This window comes from Pelodiscus sinensis, chromosome 11 (assembly GCF_052426305.1).
Source record: "Pelodiscus sinensis isolate ZL-2025 chromosome 11, ASM5242630v1, whole genome shotgun sequence".
Classification (NCBI taxonomy): domain Eukaryota; kingdom Metazoa; phylum Chordata; order Testudines; family Trionychidae; genus Pelodiscus; species Pelodiscus sinensis.
The window spans coordinates 37,517,854-37,543,461 of NC_143062.1; the positions used below are offsets into that span (position 1 = coordinate 37,517,854).

Here is a 25,608-nt window from a genome sequence, read left to right on the forward strand (position 1 = left end):
TAGACACACCCTAAGTCTTACACATTTTCACAAATAGAAACAATACGAGTTAACTGAGGAGTTCCAGTAAAGAAGAGCAATAACGTTTGCTCCAGGCCATATTTGGAAGGGAAGTTTTCCTTCCCCCTCTGTAATACCGAACAAGGATTATTCATAAAACCAAAAGACTAAATCCCATATAATCAATCAAGGATTTAGGTAGTGGGATTCCTAAACTTACCTGTCATCTTCTTAGTTTTTAATTAGTATATTGTTTTGGGAAGATCTCAGTTTTACTCAGAGATACTTTGAAGGGAGCTTAAATCATTCTATACCTTTTCCTATGTGCAGGAAAGTTTAGTTCTCTTATATTTTAATTATATTTTGATGCCTAGACACAGTTTATAGTCTAAAAATACATAAAAAAAATAAAGACTGCAAGCTCTCTGAAGTAGGTAGTAGTTTTTTAAAGCATATTATATATTTTATATATTTTAATGTACCTCATGCAGGAAGGAATCTATAGAACTAGTAATTAACCATATTAAAATTGAACAAATTTCAATTAACCATGTCATCTTTTACATTTTTATCATTTTCCCCCAATTTGTGGGGACATGGCCTGAGCAAACCAGACTGTGGCTATTTTCAGTTGCAGAATGGCCAGTTGGGAAGCTGAGATTAAGTTAGAACTTTCCTAGGGTAGTACCATTTTATTTATTTTTTATTTCACTCTAGGGGAAAATTCCAATCCAAAGCATGTCCCTATCCAAAACTTTGACCACCTTTAGAAAACAATGAAAGACACAATCATGCAGGAGAAAAAAAAAAAAGATTCCCAAAGCAGCAGCACTTTTCCATCTTGCCAAAAATCCAAGCCTCATATATTCATCAGTCACCTGAAATGAAACTTGCCCAACACTTGATATCTTCCCCTCTGTTCCTGGGTTAAGTGCAACTTAACCGGAACACAGAATGTGACACCATGTCATTGGGAACATTCATTGCAAAGCACAGGAGAGGAAAAAACTGCTGCTGCAGAACAATCTGTGTTAAGGTCAGTTTTCATTTAAATTAGATCTCAAATGGGAAAAGTAGGAAAGTAAAAAACATCAGGCCTAAAACACTAAACACAATCCTCTGAAATATTCTTTTACTAAATTGCTTCATATTTCATGGAGAAATAGATTCTTTATGAGATTTTAAGATGGAAATGATAGAAAATAAGCATGAATTCCTGTGGTTTGTGAGACTGGGATAATGTATTATTTATAAACAACACAGAATTATACTAGAGCTATACCTAAGACACACTATCAAGGGAGTTAGAATTTTTAGCACTACACATGGAATAGCATACCGCTTTGTAACTAGTTTTCATCCTAAGATAGGACATTTAAGATACTTGGGCAAAATTTTTCAAATGTGGGTACCTAAAATTAGGTACCTAAATCCATACTTAGGCAACTAGACAAAGTGGCTTAATCATCAGCCAGTCTTGAGTACATAAGGATAAACACATATCCAACTGGCTTTTAGAGAATACAGGCAGTCCCCGGGTTATGTACAAGATAGGGACTATAGGTTTGTTCTTAAGTTGAATTTGTACGTAACCTGGAACTGGCTCCAGATTCAGCTGCTGCTGCTGAAACTGACCAGGGGCTGACTACAGGAAGCCCGAGGCAGAGTTGCTCTGCCCCCAGCTTCCTGGAATCAGCCACTGATCAGTTTCAACAGCAGCTGAATCTGGAGCCTGGGATAGAACAGCTGGGGCGCTGCTGGGTAGGTCCCCCCAGGACCAACCCAGCAGAACCCCAGCTGCTCTACCCCAGGCGTCCACAACAAAACCTGGTCTGCTGGGGGGGCGCACTAGCTGAGGCCCCCCCCTCCCCCAGCAGACCAGGGACACCCCGAGCAAAGCCGCAGAGGCGGCGGGATCCGGGGCGAGAAAAGCCCCGTTCGTAAGTGCGGATCCGACATAAGTCGGATCCACGTAACTCGGGGACTGCCTGTACTCAAATGTAACATGAAAAGATAAAAATATAAAAGGGAGTAAAACACAAGTTATTGACTAAAGAATTCTGAATATCAAGCAGAGGATAAATTACAGCAATCAGAATGAATAACATGAAGACAAAAACATTAATTAAAACCTAACTGCCCCCATTTGGAACAAAGCATGTGTTTAAGATTATTAATACTATGTAATGAGAAAGCTATCAATTAACAATTAACAAGATAGGAGGAAGGTTTGAAAGGTCTATACTGTATTTCTTTAACACAGGAATCTCAAACTCTCAGCCCATGAGTGGAATGATTGTACAATATGGCCTGGGATCCTGGAGGGCTGGAGAGGGGAGCTGTCCATTACTGACCCCAAACTCTCCTCCTTGCTGCAATCACCCTGCCCTCGCCCACCCATGGCATCCCATCTGTGAGGACTTGGCTTTGGAGATAAATGGGCAGAGAGTAGGGGGGGAGGAAGAACGACAAGCCCCTGACGATCCCTGAAGCTATGTCCTTGGGGAGAAGGGTGCTATGAGCGGCAGAGGACATGGCCATGGTAGGAAGGGGTAGGTCATTGGGACTGGTAATGGACAGGCCCTCATAGTCTGCCAAGAGTCCCAGGCTGGATTGTGCAAACACTTCAGCCAGGGATGACCAGCAGGCTGAGAGTCTGAGATCCCTGCTTTATCATTTATGAGCAAGCCTTTGTTTTCACACTTGGGTTACGGACCCACCAGGTAAAGTCCCTGCCAGGCCTGCAATGCTTTGTCTATTCTAAAGCTCTGCAGCCACGGAGCCTTGCAGCTCCCATTGGCTGCGGTTTGCCATTTCCAGCCAGAAGGAGCAAGCAGTACTTTGCTTTAGTTCCACACTATCAACAAGCAGCTTATAATCATTCAGCACATATGAATTCATAAGGAAACATGGAATTTTAATAATGTATAACAAAAATACAACTGAGTTTATCTTAGTAAGACAATGCTGGAAAACAAGCGACTACACTGCAGGATCTATATGTAAGGGGACTGTTACCCCTTACTAAAACTCTGTGGGAGTTTTTTGGTTTACCAGCTTCAGAAGGGGAAGGGTTCATGAGACTGACAGACCCCAGAGACAATGGAAAGCAGTCAACACTCCAGCTCAGCCTGACTGACAGGTTGTAAGTGGGGATTGTTCTGGCTCTGTCTCTGAACAAACAAGCTGTGTGCAGAAGGGGTCCTGCAAAGACAGAGAGCTGAAAGAGGAGTACAAGAAGAAGTCCTGCAGCGACAGAACCAGACACAGACAGGCCAAGCAGTGCAGACCCTGTGTTGAGCAGCAGACTGGCAGTGCTCAGAAAGCCAAAAGGATCAGAGAAACAACACAAGGAGCTGGAACTGGCCAAGCAGCACAGCCTGCAGCTGGATGTGGTGAGCTACTGGGACCTGCAAAGTGTGGGGAAAGGCTCTGGACTGGGAGAGGGGTCTGGCCACTTAGAGACTGAGGCTGTGTGGTCACTGCCAGTGCAAGCGTGTCCAGCCTGCAGCCCCTTGCAGCACATCCAGGGCTTCTAAGGAAGAGACTGTGAACTGTCCTTACACTCTGCAGACTGCTGTGTTGATGTCCCTGTGCTACAGAGCAGGGCTGTGTGTTCCCATTTAACCATTCTCATTGTTTCTTATTCTATTCTCTTTAATCAGTTGATGTTTAATAAATTGTATTTGCTTTGAACCTTATGAAGTGATCACTGGGCCAAGAAGGCCTGCAGTGTAAAGAGAGCACCTCGGAGTGGGGACACCCTAACTCCTGCCCCTAGTGATTACAAGGTCAGGGATTAAGCCCCAGGAAACCTGGGCCCAGCCTTGTTGGGGTTTCAAGGGCTCTGCTACTCAGGAGAGTGGAGGGGGAGCCCTCAGGATCAGGGAGCCGTGGGGAAAAGGAAGTGGGAGCGGGGACTCAGATCCTTTCGCTGGTTCATTTCACCGGGGTGTATAGAAGCCAGGAAAGTTCCCCACAAGAGCGGGACTATTCCCCCGCTTACATATAGAAGCCTAAATGTAACTCAAATTATTGGACAGTGATCACCACAGTCAGGATCCGACATAATACTTTAACATTTTGCAAAACCCCCCCAAAAAGAGACAGGTTTTAACACCAAAGCTTTCAAAAATACAGACATGATGATGGTGAACTTTCAGAATGCAATCTATGGCCATTTTAATCTTCTTATACAGATGTCACATCAAACAGTAGAGCAGCTCTTGGCAGAGGCAAAAAAACCTTATTTGTGCCACAAGCATAGGAGGTTTTAGAGATGAGGTAATTCCAAAGAGGAAAGGCTGGGTGATAGCACAGATAAAAAAATGCATCAGGAAGGAAAGGGAAGTGTATCAAGAAAATGTGAAAGCTAAAGACTGTCCTGAACAGCAAACAAATAGGCTATGTCTACACTACGTGTTTTGTCAGAAGAGGCAATGTAAATGAAGCACTGATTAGCATTTTCTCGTGCTTCATTTGCATAATCTAGTCCAATCTGTTTTTGTTCAAGAGGTTTTTGCACAAAAACATGCAGTGTGGACGTGACCATTTTGCACAAAAACAACCTTTTTGTGCAAGATCCTTATGCCCCTCCCAGAGAGGCATAAGGATCTAGCACTAAATGGGGTTTTTGCACAAAATGGACACATCCATACTGCATGTTTTTGCGCAAAAATGTCTTGCACAAAAATGGATTGGACTAGATTATGCAAATGAAGCACGAGAAAATTCTAATCAGTGCTTCACTTGCATTGCCTCTTCTGACACAACAGGTAGTGTAGACATAGCCATACAGAAACACAACAATATCCTAAAAAAAGAATGGATAAAAAGGCTAAGCAAGACTAGCATGGGTAATTAAAGTATGTTCAAAAGGAATTCAAGAAGGTTTTTTCAAAAAATCAGATTACTATCAGAGAAGTTAACACTTGAAACAATTCAGGTGCATGATGTTTAGAAAAACTATATATTAGATAAAGATTATAAGCTTAAAAGATGGAAAGAAAAATTTCATTAGCTATTTCATTAGACAGAATCTTTTGAAAAAGCATCTTTCGAAAGAGAGCTTCTAGACTGCAACTACTTCTTTTGAAAAAGTGAGTCACTTTTTCAAAAGAGAGCACCCAGGCAGTCTGGATACTCTCTTTCGATAAAGCCCTGTTAGCATTCAAGGACACCTTTTTTCGAAAGAGCATTTTCAAAAAAAGGTGGTATTCCTCGTAAAATGAGGTTTAACGCAGTTGACAAAACCGCCACGTTCTTTTGATTTAATTTCAAAAGAACACAGTCTAAATGCAGGGGAAGTTTGCAGTCTAGATGCAGGGAAAGTTTTTTTGAAATAAGGCCACTTTTAAAAAAAACCAAAACCCTGTAGTCTAGACACACCCACAGAGTTCAACGAATGCCTGTTTCACATTCATTGACTTAAAAGTATTCAACTCTGCTACCAGAAGGGCTCTGTGGCAAATAATCAAGCAGTATGCTTTTAGCAGCAAGTTGATTTAAATACTGCAGAGTCTGTATAATATAGCTTGGCATGCACTATGAGCTAGCAGCAAGCTGACAGAGTGGTTTTAAGTGAAAACTGGAGTCAAATAGGGATGCATATGCAGTCCAATAATTTTTCTGTACACTTAAGAAAAAATCTTGATCAACTCCCTCAGGAGGATTGGTGGAGCCTGAAGATTAATGAGGGGAAATTATCAATCACCTTGACTTTGCAGAAAATATCATAATTACTGTTCCCATAGAGGAATACAACCAAGAAATAGCAACTATCTGTACACAACCGCCATAGAACGGGACTTAAAAATGAAGGAACAAAAGTCAAAACCAAGGAAGAAATCAAGAAAGAAGCAAAGCTAATCGATAATAGTATAGACATTGCGCAAATACACAGTTTCTCGTAGTTGGACTCTATTGTATGAAAACGTCTATGAAGATGACATCAACAAGAGGATAGCTACCAACAACACAATATTAGCATGCCTGAATAAAAATGTGTGGATCTAAAATCAGTGTCCATATGAAATACAATCTAACTACATACAACACTCATACCCACATTACATTTTGGTTGTGAGACATGAATACTGGAAAAAGAATGTCTGGAGCAAAAGTTGCTAACATCTCTCATGTGAGCACAGCTTGTGGGGAGGGAGGGACAGGCGGGAATGTGATTGATTGTTTTGCCCTGGAGCCCAGAATTGCTGTCTGTGGGCCTGTTTATATTATACCAGTGTTTAACTGAGCATTGAACTGCTTGGCATGGAACATGGGCAAAAGATAGCTTTTGTCAATAGCAACTCAATTAAAAATGGTTAGAACTGTTATCTGAAATAGCAGGGTCGAGTTTGGGAGATACTAATCAATATTAAAGAAGCAAGTTGAGAGCATTGGTTCAGCAGCCTTTGTAAAGACAGGTCAGAGAATGGAATCTAACTTTTATCACGGGCATACAAAACTCGCTGTACTTTTGAATTAGTGCAAAATACAGAGACATTTTTAAATCAAAAAGTTTTAAAGTGACACTTTACCTGCAAGGCCCAACATGAATGATTGCAGCATGAGCAGTTCCCATAGCAACCTCATTTTCAGTTTTCGAGGTTAAAGGAGGCTCGAGTCCAATAACTAGTGAATAGGATGCTGCTTCTTTTGAGTTTACACACCTTTAATCTGTGGAGGAGAAAAAGAGAGATACATTGCAATGAGATTTAGGATTACAGTTCTTTATACTGGGAGAGCACATCTTTCCATGTGAGCTAAATGAAATTAACCCCTGGAGGGAGAGAGAAATTGTTGCTTTATAAAATCAGTCGGGATCTGCACAACAAAAAAGAGGATTTACAGAGTATGTTTGGGTATTACCGAGTATGTTTGAGCAATGTATTTGTGAGAGGGGCTGTCTAAGGGTACGTCTACACTTGCTCCCTAGTTTGAGCTAGGGATGCAAATGTAGGTGACTGAAATTGCTAATGAAGTGAGGATTTAAATATCCCACACTTCATTAGCATGATCTCGCCAGCACGTTACTCCACTCAACAGCTGATTCTAAAGTGAAAGTGTGCGCTGGGATGCGTTAGTTCGAACCAAACCCCTTGGTTCGAACTAACGGGTTTGGTTCGAACTAACCTGTCCTGGCGTGCACTTCCTGGTTCAAATCAGCTGTTGAGTGGAGTAACGTGCCAGTGAGATCATGCTAATGAAGCGCGGGATATTTAAATCCGCACTTCATTAGCAATTTCGGTCGCCTATATTTGCATCCCTAGCTTGAACTAGGGAGCAAATGTAGACGTACTTTAAGTGATCTGAGCATAGAACTGAGAATCAGACTCTTGTGACATAATCTTGGTTCTGCATCCTCCACTTTCTCTGTTACCTTGGACAAGGCATTTTAGCTTCTCTCCCTCACATTTCCCATGAGGGTGCTGTGATTAGTTCATCATTTATGTAAAACACTTTGAAGATGAAAGAATTAGTATTATCCCTCTTAACAATTTGGCAACTTCCAAGTACGTCAGCAAAACTGTAGCTACCTACAGAAATTGTAAATGTCACTGTCCAAAGGAGACTGACTCTAGAACAGAGAGAGGGAAAACTATGGCCCACAGGCCACATCCAAACCATGGGATCCCTCTGTCCAGGCCCCGGGCTCCCATGAGAGAGTGGGATCAAGGCAGTCTTTCTGGGAGGAGCTAGCCCAATTCTCAGGCAAGTAGGGGTGGCAAGTCCCCAGCTTCTTCTGCTTCTGTCCCCTTCACTACAAACTCAACAGTGGATGACACAGGTGCTGCACTGCCAGCCCTGATCCTCTGGGCAGCATGGTCGGGTGGAGGGGATGGGAGTTGGATGGAAACAAAGATCCTAGGATAGGGTTCGTTGAGGGAAGGGAGCATGGAGGTTGGATAAGATGAGGGAAGTCCCAGGCACTGGTCAGGGAGTGGGGAGCAGAGGAATTGGTTGAAGTCTGGGGTTCTAGAGGGTCAGGTGGCAGGAAGCAGGGGGAGCAGGGTAGAGGGCAGGGGCTGGGCCAGGCCTGGCTATTTGGAGAGGCACTGACTCCCCCAGCCTTTCTACCTGGCCCTCCACACAATTTCCATACCTGATGTGGCCTTCAGGCCAAAAAGTTTGTCTGCCCCTGCTCTAGAGGGTGGTGAGGCCTTCTCTCTGCCTATCAAATCAGGACTCTTTCTCTCTCTCCTCATGACCTTGCAGTGACAGTCATCTTGGCACTCATTCCTAAACTCAGATTTCCTGCATGACTGCATGTTGTGTTACCACTAGACTATCAGGCCAGCCAAGGATCACAGGGCTGAAAAACATTTAAGAGTTACATCAATCTGTCTTAAGGTAATAAATTGTCTGTAGAGCATGACTTTTACACCCATCCTCTCTCTGGGAAGTTTTTCTAAAGCATCCACCTTGCTGGGCATGCTCAGGCAAGGAACCTAAAACACACTGGAAACTCTTAGTGAACTTAGCAACCAAGCATTTTCAAATGAAACCTGATCTTTTCTTGGCACTCTAATCTCCATTACAAATTAGGGGGAGAAAATACCCCTTCTCTATATAGGGTTCCTCTCCGGAAATAACTGCAGCAGGCATTTAAAAATTATAAATCAATAAACCAACCAAATCATACATTCTTATCATTTATTCATATCTCTGACGTCTGAAAGTTAAGGGGCCTTCATGTTTACAAGACAAATTGCATGAACTAATAGAAAGTGAAGTGGTATCATTAGAAGTCCCTGGTTGCTTTGGTGAGTTAAAATTGATAAGATTCTTCTAATAAAGTCAGGTTCTATGCGCAGAGAAGACTAGGAATCTTTATCTTATGATCTGGAGATATAATTTGAAGAGGGTGAAAACTAATTGAATATATTCAGATATACTGACATGCATGGTGATTAGGCTGCTGTAGATAGGCAGAAAGGGCTGATCAATGAAACTAATAAAATCTTAAGTGAATGATTAGGGTATTAATAATTAATTTTATTTTAAAAAATGTCATCACTGACCTCCGAATTGATCTAACACGTTGAGCCAATTCTCTCTCATAGCAATTAATGAGGAAAATACCCAATTTTGTAATACAGATTTCATACTTGGTAAAAGGCTTATTATGCTCTATGTGCCAAATTGTGCCCTCTGTTACAGTAACATTAATACAGTGTAACACCACAGAATTCAAGAAAGTTATTTCCTATTGAAATCAGTGTAACAGGCTTAGAATTTTACCCTATGTTCAACATCATGTTGTGAATTTTTTCTTAGCATTCTGGTTTCCCAACAATGTACTCTCACCAATAAGCAGGTATCTTTAGGATTATTCTGCTCATTTCATGTAGTAAACTGAGTGAAATTTGAGAATAATAATTAACATGTAGCATTTACTTTGGTACCTAATTAAGAAGGCCAAAGGTAGGTTAAATTAATTGTGGTATCCTATTTCCAAAAAATATCTCCAATGCACATACAGACACATGCCATAAAAACACAGTTATTAGCATACAGAAAGACTAACTATGATGAGCCACAGGGATACAAAGTTGCTGAGGTGCCTCATCAACACCTGACTTTAGCATGAAGTCTTATCTATGTATCCCACCTCTTATCCATTGAATACTCTCAAAAATACCAGGCCCTCTGTTCCCAATGACAGTACATACCAAATTATAAGATTTTTACTCAGGGTAATTTCTCTGCTTATTACCATACCTCTGAGATATATCTACAGTGAAAGCAAAAATATTTTGTATTATCAAAGGACAGAGACTGAAGTGAAAGTGAGTAGGAATATCGGAAACAAAATTGTTACACGCAAAACAAAATCACAACATGCATTCTAGAGACCAAACCACCAGCAAGGTGTTGTCTTGTCTGCAAGAAACTTTTCTCATCCAAAGTTCTCTCCAAGATTTCAACCAAGCCTGGTTGTAATCCCATCCCCATGCAATAAACTCATTGCCCATTTACTTCCTTGGAAGGATGAAAAAGATGTTCCTTGTATATAGTAAAGCAACCCTTCATTAGCAGCTCAAGATAGGTCACCTCTCCCTTTCCCACAACTGCTTGCTTTCCTATTAATTTTCTTCTTTGAAGTTCCCACAATCCTTCATTAACATTCAATGAATGTCATAATTTTCAGTGTAAATACATAACTCCTTACACAACATGCGTACATGCTTTTCAAAATGACAACCAGTGTGACACTGGCTTTTATTTGAGACTTCACATCACATTCTTTTGTGAACTAGAATGCAAATAGCAGACCCAGGAGATATCTGTACCCAATTCTTTGCCCCTTGCCAATTGGCAATAAGGGTGCTGTCTACCCAGTGCCAAATTTTAAAAAGTGCTATTTCAACAAATCCCTTAACCCTCGTGGAACAAGGGTTACAGGGATGCTGGAATAGTGTACCCATTATTTCAAAATATATTTTGAAATAACGGGTGCGTTTAAAGACCCGAAATAGCTCCACTGTGTAGATGTAAATTACAAGGTTCCTGGATCACACTCACCCTGTCAGTCTTTAGTATGAATTTCAAGAAACAACTTTCCAAGTGGTTCACATGCATCTCTGTGAGGAAAAGAATTATAGCTTCCATTTTACAGATGAAATACTGAGAATACTGAGGCTAGAAGCTGTAGGGGTTAATTGTGGAAGAACTGTGTATGTGTAAGTTTAGGGATGGGGAGACATGCATTCCCACCTTCCCCTTTTCCCTATATCTGATGAGCCAGAAGCAAGTCTCTAGGAACATACACCATTTAAGATAAGCAATGGTGCCAGTATAGCAAAAACAAGTTGTAGATAAGGGTGAATGGCAGGAACATATAAACAATCCTGTTTACCCTAATGTACTGATCATGCAAACAAGGCCAAAGGACAAGTAGAACCAGATCAGTTCCAGATGGATAGTTAACAGCTAAGCCATACATCAGCAAGTAATGAGTAACTCCTGGAAATATCTAAACTGCCAAAAAGGTAGAAACACTGTATTTAAAGCTGCACCGGGGCACAACAATTTGAACCTCACTGATGGGCTTTGGTACCAGTGCCTTGGAAGCCAAGACAGTCTCCTGCTTCATCCGCAGCTGAAACGGGGTTCCCAGCTTGCAGAAGAGATACAAAATGCCGCTTTTCCTATCATGCTGTTCTTTTAATTAAGAGGCACAGCTGATAGCTGTCAGAAAATAAACTGCTTGTGTTTGACAGATACCTGTGCAGCGTGTTTTGGTACTTTGAGAACCCTGAAACTTACTCTTGCTGGTAATAGAAGCTTCATCCAAAAAGCCGACTGAAGGTCTTCCATTGATTCAGTGGGCTTTGGGGATAAGTTTGTTGGCAACTCAATCAAATTTGATGAACAATCAAGTCACTGCCAGAACTGGAACTAGATGCATGGTGTTCTGGCTTGCAGCTGCCAGATACAGCCATTCATATCACATCTCGAACATCTATGCTAACCAGATTATTCTTCTGTACGTTTTCTTCCTTGTTTTTCTATAGGCATTGGAAAGCAGCCAAATGGCACTCTATCATTTAGGAGGCTCATCCTGCTATTTCTAACTCCTCCTGTGAAGGTGCTTCTTCTGAAAGAAACCTCAGAATGTGCCATGGCAGTCATAAGCACTACCCTCCTACTTTCAGAAATTCTGGTGTCCAGAAACCAGGGAGTAATTTGGACCTTTCATAGTAATTTTGTGTCTGGCCATAGTGAGACAAAGTAATAAGGAGACTTTCAAGTATTCATCATACCACAGAATGCAGATAGATCTTTGTTCACATTTTCAAAATTTGTATAGAAACTTTAAATACACAGGAAAAATGAAAGAGAAAAGTAGATCATTGACTGACACAAACTTATTGCCATAAATTACTTCTAAATATTTAAGAATGGCATTCAAGATGGTGTCTTCTTTCTCATCTATAAAATAATTTAAACATCACAATGAACTGTCCTGGTTGAAATGGAAAACAAACTTATGAGACAGATATTTATTAGAATGCAGCACAGTGATTTCTCAGATACAATGGAATCTTTGAAAATCTCCCTGAAATTCTGCTTATTTCAGCCTTTTGAATGTAATCAGCAACTGTCAAAGTTTGCTGTAATGGAGAGATATTTTGAAGTAAACTGTGATGCTAGTAGACCAGGTGTGAGTTCTTGCCAAAGTTGTAGGCTTCAGATGATCATGGACAAATTCATAGCTAGAAACCACACAAGCTCATCTACATGTTAGCATTATCCAAGATACAAGAAAAACTTTAAAAAACAACGAATAGTCTGGTAGCACTTTAAAGACTAACAAAACCTGTAGATGGTATCATGAGCTTTCGTGGGCACAGCCCACTTCTTCAGGTGACTGGAGTACACATGATACCATCTACATGTTTTGTTAGTCTTTAAAGTGCTACCAGACTATTTGTTGTTAAGTTTTTCCTGTTATAGACTAACTCAGCTACCCCTTTGAATCCAAGGGTACGTCTAAACTACATGGCTCCGTCGATGGAGCCATGTAGATTTGTTTGTTTGGCAAAGGGAAATGAAGCCCCCATTTAAATAATCGTGGCTTCATTTAAATTTAAATGGCTGCTGCGCTGAGCCGACAAACATCTGATCAGCTGTTTGTCGGCTCAGCGTGCTAGTCTCGAGACTCCCCTGCCGACATGAAAGCCCTTTATCGACCTCCCCGGTAAACCTCAAGGCACAATGGGGAGGTCGATAAAGGGCTTTCAGGTCGGTGCGGGAGCGTCCAGAGTAGCGCGCTGAGCCGACAAACAGCTGATCAGCTGTCGGCTCAGCGCGGCAGCCATTTAAATTTAAATGAAGCCGTGATTTTTTAAATCGCGGCTTCATTTCCCTTTGCCGATCAGCCTAATCTACATGGCTCCATCGATGGAGCCATGTAGTTTAGACACACCCCAAGATGCAAGTTAGACTTGCAAAGATGTATTTAGTGATAAGACCATAAAACACATATTCATTGCTACATGAATTATTCTTGTTTGTAATGGCTGTATCATATGCTGTAAGGTAATATAGAAGTTTTGCTTCATAACTGTAAAAATGCCTTTTTCTGAATTTGTCAGCCCAGGCAGGAAGAGGGTTCTTTCATCTCCATCACTATTAAGTGGGCTGCTGTAATACATCATAATACAAAGATTACACTTGTGAAGGTGCCACATGCAAAGTAGCTTATCCCCTCGGCTTGAATTGTGGAAATACAGATACCTGACATCAAAATTCTTCATCTCTTTGCTGATTGAACAAGTCTGCTGCTAGGAAACAAGCAGAGATTCCCAAGGTCATCCTGGGTCAACCTTAAAAGACATTGAGTTCTGACAGATTACTACATGTCAGTCACCTTTTGGAACCACAGACTGCAACTCACTTGTTTATACAATTTGTCTGTTTTAACCTGTAAATAACTCTTATTTGCTACGACCATTGTCTTTTGTGTGAGATCTGAGGTATACATTGACCTAGGCTATGTGACTGGGCTCTTGGGACTGGAAGCAGCCTGAATCTTCACTAATCTTGGGTATATGGGAATCAGTTATCACTAGTCATACTTATGTGGGTGGCATGAGGGACTGGAATGACCAAGGGAACCATCTGTGACTATGTGGTAAGACTTTTATGGTACCTCAGGAATTCACATTGGTTATTGGGTTGGTGAAATCTAATTATAGAATGTACAAGTAGTATGGGGAGTCTGCTCCAGACAGCGTGGCATAATCAAAGCTGAAATTCTCATCATTTGTGATGTTAAAGACCTGCCTACAGATGGCACTTGTCTCCTTCAGAATGTCCACAAATCTCACAGGAAAGTTTATGCATATATAAGGGAGGAAGTATATTAAGGGAGGAAGTATATTAAGTTTAGTAACTATTTTATAATGCATTCCTTGTGGTGATGTAAGCAGATATTAGAAATTTACTAAACTCATGGACCAGTACAGGTTGGACCTTCCTAATCTGGCACCCTCGGGACCTGACTGGTCTCGAACCATGGCATTTGCTGGACCTGGACACCGGGCTCTGCTTCCAGCTGCTAATCCCTGACCTCCCTACCTGGCCTCTAGGCTCCAATCCCCAACTCCAGCTGTTGAGCTCCAACTCCAACCCCAGCTACTGGATGCCAGCTCCCTGATGGGCTCCGCTCCCAGCCACCAGCTCTAGCAACTAGGCTCTGACCTTGTGTCACTGATTCTCTGCCATCAGCCCAGACAGAGCTCTGCTGCTCCCAGCCACTGACCCCAGCCTTGCTACCACCACCTGGTTCAAGCCCCTAGCTCCAGCTTCCAGGAATTGCTGCCCCTGTCCCTGGGCACCACTTCCAGATGTCACCTGGCTCTCTGGTCTAGCAACATCTGTGGCCCTGCTGCACCAGAGCACACACAGGGTCCCCAACAGTGCCAGACCACGGATATTGATGGATCAGAGAATCCCAGGCTAGAGAAGTCCAACCTGTACCATGTTTTGAAGTAATTCCCATAAATGCTGTTGCTGAAAGCAATTATTTCCTGGAATGATATTACAGTTTCAGAAGCATTATCTTTCTGGTACTATATAACAGCTTTCCTAGAAGTCCCGTTGCAACCGGCACTTGGACTTTTGGCATGCCAGTCCGACACTGGCATTTCATGCGCAAATACCCACCCTATTTATTAAATGTGACAACTAATGGGTTATGAGAAAATCTTCCAATAGAAATAATGCAATTGTGAGAGGAAGAAAAAGTAAATATATGGAGAGAGAGAGAGAGGTACAGGGAGCAAGTGCATCATTAGAAACAACATTCATCAATATTTACAATCTGATGGTGTCTAAGATACTACTTTATTTTCCTACCCTTAGAATCCCAGAGTCTTCTCCCATATCAACGAGCCTGATCCTGAAAACCTTTTCTCACATGCATAGTCATTATTTATGCCAGTCGGCCCATTGCTCACAGCTGTGTTGGTACTGTAATTATTAGTATGTGTGTTTAGATTAACACCTTAGAACAGGAAACAGCCAAGCCTTGGCAATGGATTTGATAGCTGAAAAGATCCTTCTCTTCTCTAATTTCTATGCTTTCTTTTTTAATTAAAGCCTTTGGTATCACTTCTGGAAGGGAATGCATTAATCCTGTAAACTCATCTAAGAAATTCTTATTCTTAAAAGGAAATATCTGTGGAGTCCAAGTATCGTGCATTTTTTTTAAGCTATGAAAATGACACACACATGATTGATACTCTAATTATATCTTCTCTGAAACACAGCACATTGAAACACCTGTGCAGATGCTTTTTTAACCTTACTTTTTGGAAATGCCACCATCAGTAGCAATTTGTGTTGAAAGAAGCCTTTCTTTGTAATTAGATTTTAACAGACAAAGTTGACTATACACGCTTTGAGCATGGTAAGGTATTGAAAAACAAGATGTACATAGTTGTTGAGGCATTTAGGGATTGTTTTTCCAGGGATGCTGAACACACATTGGTCTCATTAGTTTCAACTGCAGCTGTGGGTGCCTAGTGCTTCTGAATAGAAAACCAAACACATCAAAACAAAACAAAACAGGCCTTTAGCCTTCAGGGCACTTGAGCTGGTGAGTTCACATTGTACAGAAAGAGAACACTAATATATGGAATTCCTTCTCCTTCCCGCCTCCCTCCACTGTAAATGAATCACATAATCTTTGATGAAACAAATAGTCCTTCATAAAAACCCTCCACTTTGCAGACATTCAGAAATCAAATTTGCACAATGCCTCTGGCTCTCAGTTAAAGTACTAGTAGCAAGACACATTTCTTAGCAATCATCTCACGTTTGTTTTTTCTTCTACCCATTGGTGTGCTACAGAGCGCCAATTCCCCTAAACTCCAAAATAAATCACTGTTAATGAAGCATGTTGAACATACAGACAGCAACAGGCATTTTTAATCACCTACACAAAAGAGGAGCTAAGGGTAAGCACAAAACACTCAAACTTAATATATGAGTTGTCACATTTAAAGTAGCAAGTACCCTACGATTTTCACAGCTCTCAACTCAGTGCAGTGAGTAGCACAAAGATTTAAGAGTAGATTCATCTCTTTTTACAGACTAGCTTCCAAGCCATGTAACAGCAACCCCCGAAAGCCATGGGTCTTTTTTGATCAGAAACAGTCATTTTCACACTCAGAAATTCAGGATGCAACATGAGTCAAACACTAGTCGTCCCTCCTCCCCACACCCAACCAGGAATACAAGGGTTTTGTACAGCAATGTTTTATTGGGAGCAAAGATTCCTCCAGTACAAACAGAGGCGAGCCTCTCAATAGCCACTACTACAGCCTAAGTATGGCAGTGCCCCATTGAACTGTTCACCACATACACAGCTAGGGTCTGTGCAGTCATAAGCAGTGGGGCTGACAGAGTCACCGAGCCACTGGGCAGGGTGGGGAGGGAGAGGCCCAGCTCCCCGTCCCCAGAAGGTGTGGGGCCTTAGGCAAAAGGGGTGGGGCCTTGGGCAAAAGAGGTGGGGATAGTTCCCCTAGGCATCCTTCAGCGCAACCCGGAGCATGCATCACTTCCCCCAGGCATTCCTTAGCATTGCCCAGAGTGGGATGCATGGAGCTCAAGAATTGATTTAAGGGGCCCAGGGCTCCAGATGCTGCTGCTGTTGCAATAGCAGCAGCCGTGGCCAGGAGTCCCAGACCCTTTTGAAACAACTAGACCGCAGGGCAGTTGCCCCTTTTCCTCCTCCCCTCCATTGGCATCATGCCTGTCACACAGTGGCTCAGTCTGGTCCCATTCTTCCTTCAAATAAATCCCTGTGAAAGGGTTCCATAGAGCACAATTCTATGGAACACAGAGCTATAAAGGCAAGACATGTAAACAGTGCATTGTACGGTGGTATTTAGCAAGATCACACGAGTCAGTAGCAGAACCCAAGATACTTCCCAATCCTCCCCTCTAGCAGCTGGATCACAGGGTCTCCTTTGGTACTTTGCTCAGCCTTGTACAATTTTCCTGTTTTTATAGACATTGGCTATAGGCTTGTAATGACAAGGATCTTCCCAAGAGCAGATTCTTGTGCCTCCTTCTTTCTCTGTTTGACACATGCTTAAAACAAACCATGTAACAGACAGCTTGGAATGTGTGGGATAAATTTAATATTTACCATCCTGATTCTATCATCTTGAATAGATTATTCAGTGGCTACTTGGTGCCGAAAAGGTTAGAGAAAAAATAGTGAAATATTGTTTGGCTTTCCATGATGCAATCAATAGTCAGTGTTGCAGCTGGGTGGCATTACAAAATTGCTGACTTTTCAGATTAGACCATGAACAGACACAAAAGTATTCCATTTTCATGGAAAAAGACTGAAAATAAACCAATCTTTTTCATGAAAACAGGATGAATTTGTATCAGTTCAGGTGTATCTAGATTACAGGGTTTTTCCAAATAAAAAAGTAGCCTTTTTTAAAAAAAACTTCGCGTGTGTCTAGACTGCAGCCATGTTCTTTTGAAAGTAAATCGAAAGAATGTGGCAGTTTTTTGCGATTGCGGTAAAGTACACTTTCGAAAAAAGGCGCTATTGAATGCAACTGTGCTTTTTCGAAAGAGAGCGTCTAGACTCTATTCCGAAAAAGTGGCTCGCTTTTTTGAAATATCTGCTTGTAGTCTAGATGCTCTCTTTTGAAAGAGGCTTGTAGTCTAGACGTAGCCTTCATGGTCTAACCTGTATCAGTTGTTCTGGTTACCTGTTGAGAATAACAAAGGGCTGAATGATGTGAAAAACCCAACAAACCACTTTTGAGGAAAAAAAAGATCTCATGAGTGTGAGTTGTTTCTAAGTTCTGTAATCAAATGTTTTAATTTATTTTTTCCAATTTGTTGAGTAAGAAATAAATGAGACACAAATGGCACAAATTATCTGAGTCGTATTTCAGAAGCATTCTGTTGTTGTGATGATTATGGAGGGCCTCCGCCTGCAAACTCTTACTTCAATTAACAGTTCTTACTCAATTTGTCACACTGCTCCTTGAGTGTATAAAGAATGCTCATATAAGATCAGATCTTCAGAGACAGTATGTTAGTTCCTATAATGCTTTGTCTGATTCTTCCTGATTTAATATTTCAGAATATTACTCAGAACAGGACCTGAAAGAAATTTTTTTTACATAAACATTCAGCTTGTCTGATAGGATGTACGCACTTTCTCCTACTTTGTATGCATAACATAATTTATTCCCAATTAAAGAAGTGTGGACTAAGCATGCAAGTGCTGTAGAATTATTTTAAACTGAAAAAAAATAAGCAAAGTCCTTCCAAATCATTATTTTTCTTTCCCTTCCCTACTCCACACATATCCCTGGGAAACTCTGGGAGAAAGAGAGAATCTTTCTAGTTTCCTGAAAGTCACAAACCCTGGCTCTGTTAAACCAAGGGAAGGAACTGAATTCCCGAGTCAAGGGTTCATCCCAAATACACTTTTTCATTTAAGTGATCACGAGTCTGACAAAAAAGGTCATGATTTTGTTTCGAAAACATAAGTTTTAAAAAATTATTTTATGTTTAACTCACCCTGTCCACCCTGAAAGTATGCAACAATTACAGTAATGCCAAATTGCAAATTTATCAAAAGATGGTTTTGGCCTGCAGGAGCTCTTGTTAGAAGACCCAACCAATATCATGACACTACTGTGCTAGGTGTTGCACAGACACACAGTGAGAGAGGGACTGTTCCCTGAAGAGTCGGAATTAGGAACCACAAAACTACTCTCATTTTGGGCCACAAAAAACTGATTAGTTGGAAACAACGTCACATTACTGTTTAGTTGAACAGAATGCAAACCAGTGAACATCAGTGAGGGGTTCTATAGTGTCTTATTAGTATACTGAGGTACCCAGTCCCCTGTAAGTATTCATGTAATGCCTTTGAGAACAAGGCATGCTTTCTGGAAAGTTAAATTTACTAAGTCATGTTCTGACAAAGTATCCTGCACAGATTGGGTCTTACAGTCTCTGGGGACACTGACAAAATCTCCTACACATTGTTTTTCATCTCAAACATGGGAAATTAAAGGTGACTTCCATTAATCGAAAGACAAACAGTAAAACTGAAAGAACAAAACAAATATTAACATAATATTCAAAGTAATTTCTTAAGTCAATGTATAATAATCTCAGCTATTACTCTATAGTCGTTGTACTAACATTTAAAAATGTGTATCTTTATATATAAAGTCCACGTAAATCCTCCATAAGGTTTAAAAACTCACAACCTTCAGTTTCACACCACACATCTACTTTCACTAGCGACATAAGTGGTGGGATAAAAAAGATGCAGATTTCTTATATGCGGACCACTAATGCAAGGAAACACAACATATAGTTTGTCAGTGGGATGTACTGCTTTTTTTTTTTTTTTTTTTTTTTTGCAAGACAGCAGAAAAATTCTGGGCCTCGGTATTCCTGCTCCTAGCTCTGGAAACAGTATATGATCTAGTGGCTATAGACAGAATATCATAGCCAAAGGTAACACCACTGTCTGTTTGGGTTGTGAACAGAAAATAAATGTGGGACATCTGGATATAAAAAGAGTGAGCCTCTGTCTTTTAAACATATCTGTTAGCATCAGCAATAGCAGTCAAACATTTATCTATGATACATCCAATAGAAGTTGTTCTGGGTTACAGAAGCACCTAATTTGGCACAGTCCTTCCAAAAGGCTGTATGCTAGAGCAAATGAGCTTTAGCTGTCTTATATCAGATACCTGGATCCTACCCCTTACTATGTCTGAGGTATCCTTGTGGGACACTCTGGTCTGTGAAATGGGTGGAAGATAGTCACCTTGTATGAGGCTGTGGGTTGGCAAGATCACAGAAATATTAACAAAATGATGCAGCCACAAGTCAGTTTGGTGTACCTTTCCCTAGACTACACAGCATTGTGTAAGGAAGCATCTGCCTCACTTTTTTCTTCATCAAGTTTGTGTGGAGGCTAGACATCTTTGTGAGTGTGCTGGCAAGAGTCACAAAGGAATAATTAGTTAGGAGTTGATAACAAGAGATGGTTCAGATGGTTTTGAATATTGTCCATGATTCACACAATGCAAGACTTCTAAGGGCATGAGTTTCAGTCAGAAATCAACTGGCAATCTGTGAAGTTTACAGAACATAAACAAGATTCTCTCTTCATGAAGCACACTGTAAGTAGGCAGCCACCATTTTCCAATAGTGTCAAGGTTTAGGCAGCAACTGTAGACTGTGTTTCACTAAATGATACATGCTCATTTTCCACTGGTGACATCTTGTGACCCACACAAATCATGATGTGCCAAAATGGAAGCTGCCTTCAATGTATGGCCCATGAATTCCAAGTCGTCACAGAAACTATATTCTTTAAAGTTTCTTTATGGAGCTTAAATTCTTGAAAACCCAGGACTTGATTTTTAACCCTCTCATTGTAGGAATTGCTGTGAATATCCAGGTAAAAATTGTTATGCAAAATTGGTCTTTCATAGACAGTCCTTTCACATTAAAAAAAAATTAAAAAAAGGAGAGAGAGAGAGAGGGGGGAGATAGCCAGGAGAGAAAAAAGTAATGGCAGAGTACCAGTGGCATCTCTCACTATATTCTATTTGCTTTTGTTATTCTCACAGCATATTTGTCAGATACCAAAATATCTCAAGTTAATTTGCTGAAATTATCCTCTCCAAAACTCTATTATAAAATGCATTTTAATATTTGGTTGCTGATAAAGCAAATGATTTACAACTTTATATGTACCACATTTACAGAATGTGTTCATCATAAATGGGAGAGAGATACTCTTTATAACATACATTTGAATATCTTTAAAAAACCCATCAAATTTGCTGTCTAGTTTTCTCTTCTGGGCATTTATTTTCACGGACTAGATAGAGACTTCATTTCATTAAATCTCAAGACGTTTTAACACCACAAGAAACAAGTTTCCAGCTCACCCTAGTCATTTATGTTTGTCAGACTTTTTTGGTCTTTGGTATGCGTTGCATATGAGGTTTCCTCTCTCAATTGCACATCTGCCGTAGGCTGTCACAAAGTTCAGTACACCACCTCAAACAAATTCAAGCTAGAGATACTGACTTATATCATTTCTACTATTCTGTATCACAGGGATATAGCTCATGAAAAGAGCATTCCCAGAAGAACAGCACAGCGGATCCAAATCCTTTGAGGTTCCAATTGCCAGCAAATCCTACTGAGTTGACTCACTCATACAGAATCTCTTGGGATTCAGCTAAGTAAAACTACCGACCAACGATGTGATAAACAAACCCAGTCGTACAATCGAAGAGTAAGAGTCCGTCACTTCCTACAACTCTTCTTCATTCACCAGTTGAACTTTTAGAAGACCAAGGAAAGCAACTGAACGGATAAAAAGAGAAACCGTCTTGTGGCACATTCAGTTCTATCTGTGTGCATTGCTCTCCATATGTCAGGATGTATTTATTTATTTAAAATATATGGTGGTTTACAAAGAGGCTCCATTAGTAAAAGAAACAGTTTACGTGATGATGTGAACATATTACAGAGAGTAACACATGGTGGCACCAGCTATTGAAACATATCATGCTTAAACTTGCTCCTCAATGTCTATATAACAGCTAGACTATTCACAATAGATTAAGAGAATAAACATGCTTCCAACCACCAACACCCTAGTTCACTGACGGGATTGTGTGCTAACTGAGATGATGTCCAGTCTGGTGGATTAAAATCCATAGAATTGAACATAATTTATTTGTCCTGGCTTGCATGGAACACACAGGCCTCATATTATATACTTTTACGGTATAATGATGTGATGGAGAGGCAGTTAACAAAACTTTTTTAAGCCAGGGTGTAACTACACACTTAAAAAAAAAAGGAAAAATATGTGCATATATTCTATGGTCTCTGGTCTGCATCACTTTGTACGTATCTTATTTGATTGTAAACAATCCGCTCTTTGCAATGATAGTCTCTGTCTCTATTGATGTACAGCATCTAACACAAAAGGGCCCAAATCCTGATCCAACTCCTTGGTCACCACTGTAACAAAAATACCAATTAATAATCATTGTCTGCTGCCTGTTGTAGTGTTCGCTATTGTCTTTTATTGCAAAAAAAAGACATAAAAATAAAAGCAGCAGTATGCCTCAGAGAAGTGCTGAATATTTCTAGTAGTACAACTTCCTTTTCTACACTTCAAACCAAAGTGCAGCTACCATTGAGAATTTTCCATGAATTGAAGCCTTTTAAAGTTACCCACACACCACAGCAGATCCTTCCATTTTCACTGCTCCTGCTCGCTTACTTGTAAAGTCCAATATTGTAGCTATAATCTTCCCAAAGCAAGAACAATTGGGTCTCTCGTGTAGTTGCCTCTAGATCCATCAATGGAACTTAATCAAAATTCAATTTTGAAGCATGCCCTGATGCCCAGAGAGATAGAGTGCTCTGCCAAGGCTACACCATTAGTTAACATGCAACTTGCCGTACACAGAGAAAGCTGTTCTTCCTTACTTAAGAGAGCCATTTCTACACACCATTTTCATGGAGCATCCACAAGAACTCCCAAAATGTTCTGCAGAATCCAGAAGCATCAAGCCGCACAAGAGTGGAATTTCACCACCTAGCATTTTCTATAAATTACATTTTAGTCTCTGGAAAAAAATAGTGTTCTTGTGGAACACATTACCATCTCCCAAGTCTCCAAATAATTCCCAATGACATGCAGAATAAAATTGTCCATTCAGTTGTTTTGCAATTTTAAAATAAATGAATTTTCTGTAGGCTCAAAAAATCAACCATAAACTACACGTAACATGGTGGGTTTAGAAACGGCAAGCTTTATTCCTTATAATGTTGGGACATATGCTTCCCGTATCCATAGAGGTCATGGATGCAGACTCTGTACACCACTCAGAGGTAGCATTCCTGTGGATGCCAGTAGGAGTTCTGCACCTCAGACAGTACAGTCTGTGTAGCAGAAATCAAGAAATGTTTGTCTCCAGGTCAGCTCAACATAAACAGGTATAGTCCACGGTGTTTTTTCACCCTCCACCAATAATCAAAACTAGCCCATCAGGTTCCATACAGTACAGAAGGTGAGAGATTTTTGGAGGTGCTTCCACAGAAGTGTAGCCCTGTCTCAAGATCTGGTGATTAATTCCTCAAAGACATGACTGGGAAGGGGTAATAGAGTTAGTTTTGGCCACTGCCCTACCTTTCTCAGTTTTTTAAGTAATGGGGGAGGAGGGAAAGGTATAAATGACCAGTATCTCAGTGCCTAACGCCACTGAACTTCTTCCCTAGGAAAGGCTCAAGGGACTGATAGTGACAAAGATTCTTTTATCTCTACAATATTGGTTCAAGTCCAGACCAAGAGAGGTAGGTTGTATACAAAGTTATTATCCAGTGGGTGTAAAACAGCTTGTATGAAAAAAGTTTCCAATACGCCCACTGTAGGGATGGAAACGGGTGATGTTTACTGGGAATGGGTTAATACATATACTTTAACCAGCTAACATTTTAAACAGGGTTTTACATCCCTAGTCTACATCACAAAATAGGCCATCACTAAAAAGAGCAATCTTGTCTGAAACTCCAGCACCATGTGAAGAAATCAAATGGTCCTGCATGCTGAACTAGATCAACTCTGGCAACCAGAGGGGATGCGTGGTGAGGGCATATGGGGTCACGTGCGCCCCCAGATTTCTGCCAGGTGGGAGTCAGGGTTAGTGTAGCGCAGGGGCGGGGGGACCATCGCTGGGAATATCTCTGGCATCTAGTGCTCCTGCACAGCTCTGCTAGGAAGTGCCCAGAGCAGCAAAGGTCCTCAAACAGGAAAATTAAGGCTTGCAGGTCCAAATATTTTATACTGCTTTGTTAACAGTGCCTGTTTCCAAGGAAGGGAGAGGAGGGAAATCTCACTTCCTGGCAACTTACACTATTTTCTTATTGCATGTAGTATTTTTCCCTCTGAGTTTATTTTCAGTAAATCTGAATGGCTGTAAGTGAATAGCAGTATCTTTATCTTAAGATTTGTTCAAACATAAGGTTAGTAGCTTAGCTCTTCATTACTGCTGTGATACCATTAAAGTTCTACTCTTTTCAGACAAAAAGACAGCCTTCTTCTTTTTCAAACTAATGGCATCTGGTGAGCCATGTATTTTCCCTTCCTGACCAAAAAAATAGGCTTCTCAGAGCAGCTGGAAGCAGAAGTAAATAGTGAGGATTTATCTCTCAGCATCCTCTGACATAGCCATGCCCAAAATTCTTGCTGTGTGCGACCTTTCATAAAATGAATGTTGTTTGAGTTCAGAGTTGGGTGAACATTGAAAAAATAACAAATCTGAATTTGTTCAAAGTATTAAACAAATTTGCCTCTTTTGTGATTATATTCTAGGAAAATTCCAGTGGATAAATTTACTGCCAGGAATGTCCTTCAGATCAATTAGTTTTAAGGAGACATGACAAAATATTTGCAGAAAGCATATGTCCAAATCAGACTCCTTTAGGCTTCTCTGTCCTCTAACATCCCCTCTTCCCCCTTCTGTTCTGAAATTTGATTTGTCCTTTTCATATGTGTTCATTTTTTTAATTGTATCCTTTGGTATATATGGTTGTGACAATTTTCTTCCACTATTTGATCTGAGGAAGTGGGTCTGGCCCACGAAAGCTCATCATCTAATAAACCATCTTGTTAGTCTTTAAAGTGCTACATAGACCTGTTTTTTGTTCCACCCAAAATGGGAGTCTGACAGTTACATTTATTCAGTCAGCAAGCAGAAATATACTGTGTGACCTACGTGTCTAATCAAAATAACCCAAATGCTCACAACAGCAACAAAACAGGTTTAAAATAATTTGAAGAAATTACTGAACAAATAATTCTGGATAATTAATACATGCATGAAAATAGTGTGTTCAGATATATTTCACAAAAGTGAAAAGGGCAGAATGTGTCATATCTAGTTGGAGTTTCTCCCCTTCCCTTACAACAGAACATATAGCTATGCAGGATTTGCCTCAAACTTTGCTGTAATCTAGCTGGAAATGCAGGAAAATATTCTTCTTCAAGACGTACACCAGCTCTGCAGTACACATCTACCACCAGTGAGGACTCAAAGCGTAAAGCGCTATCACTCCTTTTCATGATGAAACTGATATTCCTTAAGTCAAGAAACAAAAGCTGGCGCTGTAACTGTGGGGTGTGCTTCAGAACGCAGGTGTCTCCACATGACAGCCGGTTCTGCTTTCACCCTGCCAGTGAGTCACCAAGCTCTGTTTTTCCAATTTATCTAATAGCGCAGTGCTTTCACACTCTCCTGGCAATATTTACAACAAAATCCATCCAAACCACCTAAAAGCAAATCAGGTACAATAGGTTTCTCATACCGTGAAATTATTTCACTGTCCTAGAACTAATCTGTAGCTATTTGTGCTTCATTCTTCACAGTGAACAGCATGCTCGGCAACATCCACATTTCCATTCTGAGAAAGGGAGTTTTGTTTCAAGTCGCACATGGTTAGAAGTCAAAACAACAAGTGACTGAAAAAGAACTATGCCCTACAATCCTGGGTTCT

The 25,608-nt window shown here is 40.7% G+C and overlaps 1 protein-coding gene across 9 annotated transcripts in view; it reads right to left on the reverse strand.

The window, feature by feature from the left end:
- The window catches only part of LOC102454172 (contactin-4), a 749,532-nt gene that overhangs the window by 352,682 nt on the left and 371,242 nt on the right, over window positions 1–25,608 (reverse strand). For all 9 annotated transcript variants that reach the window (XM_075938683.2, XM_075938684.2, XM_075938682.2 and 6 more), the window contains one exon: window positions 6,540–6,678. In XM_075938683.2, coding sequence (XP_075794798.2) covers window positions 6,540–6,594 — 55 coding nt within the window. In that variant the 5' untranslated portion in view covers window positions 6,595–6,678. The remainder of the gene's footprint in view (window positions 1–6,539; window positions 6,679–25,608) is intronic.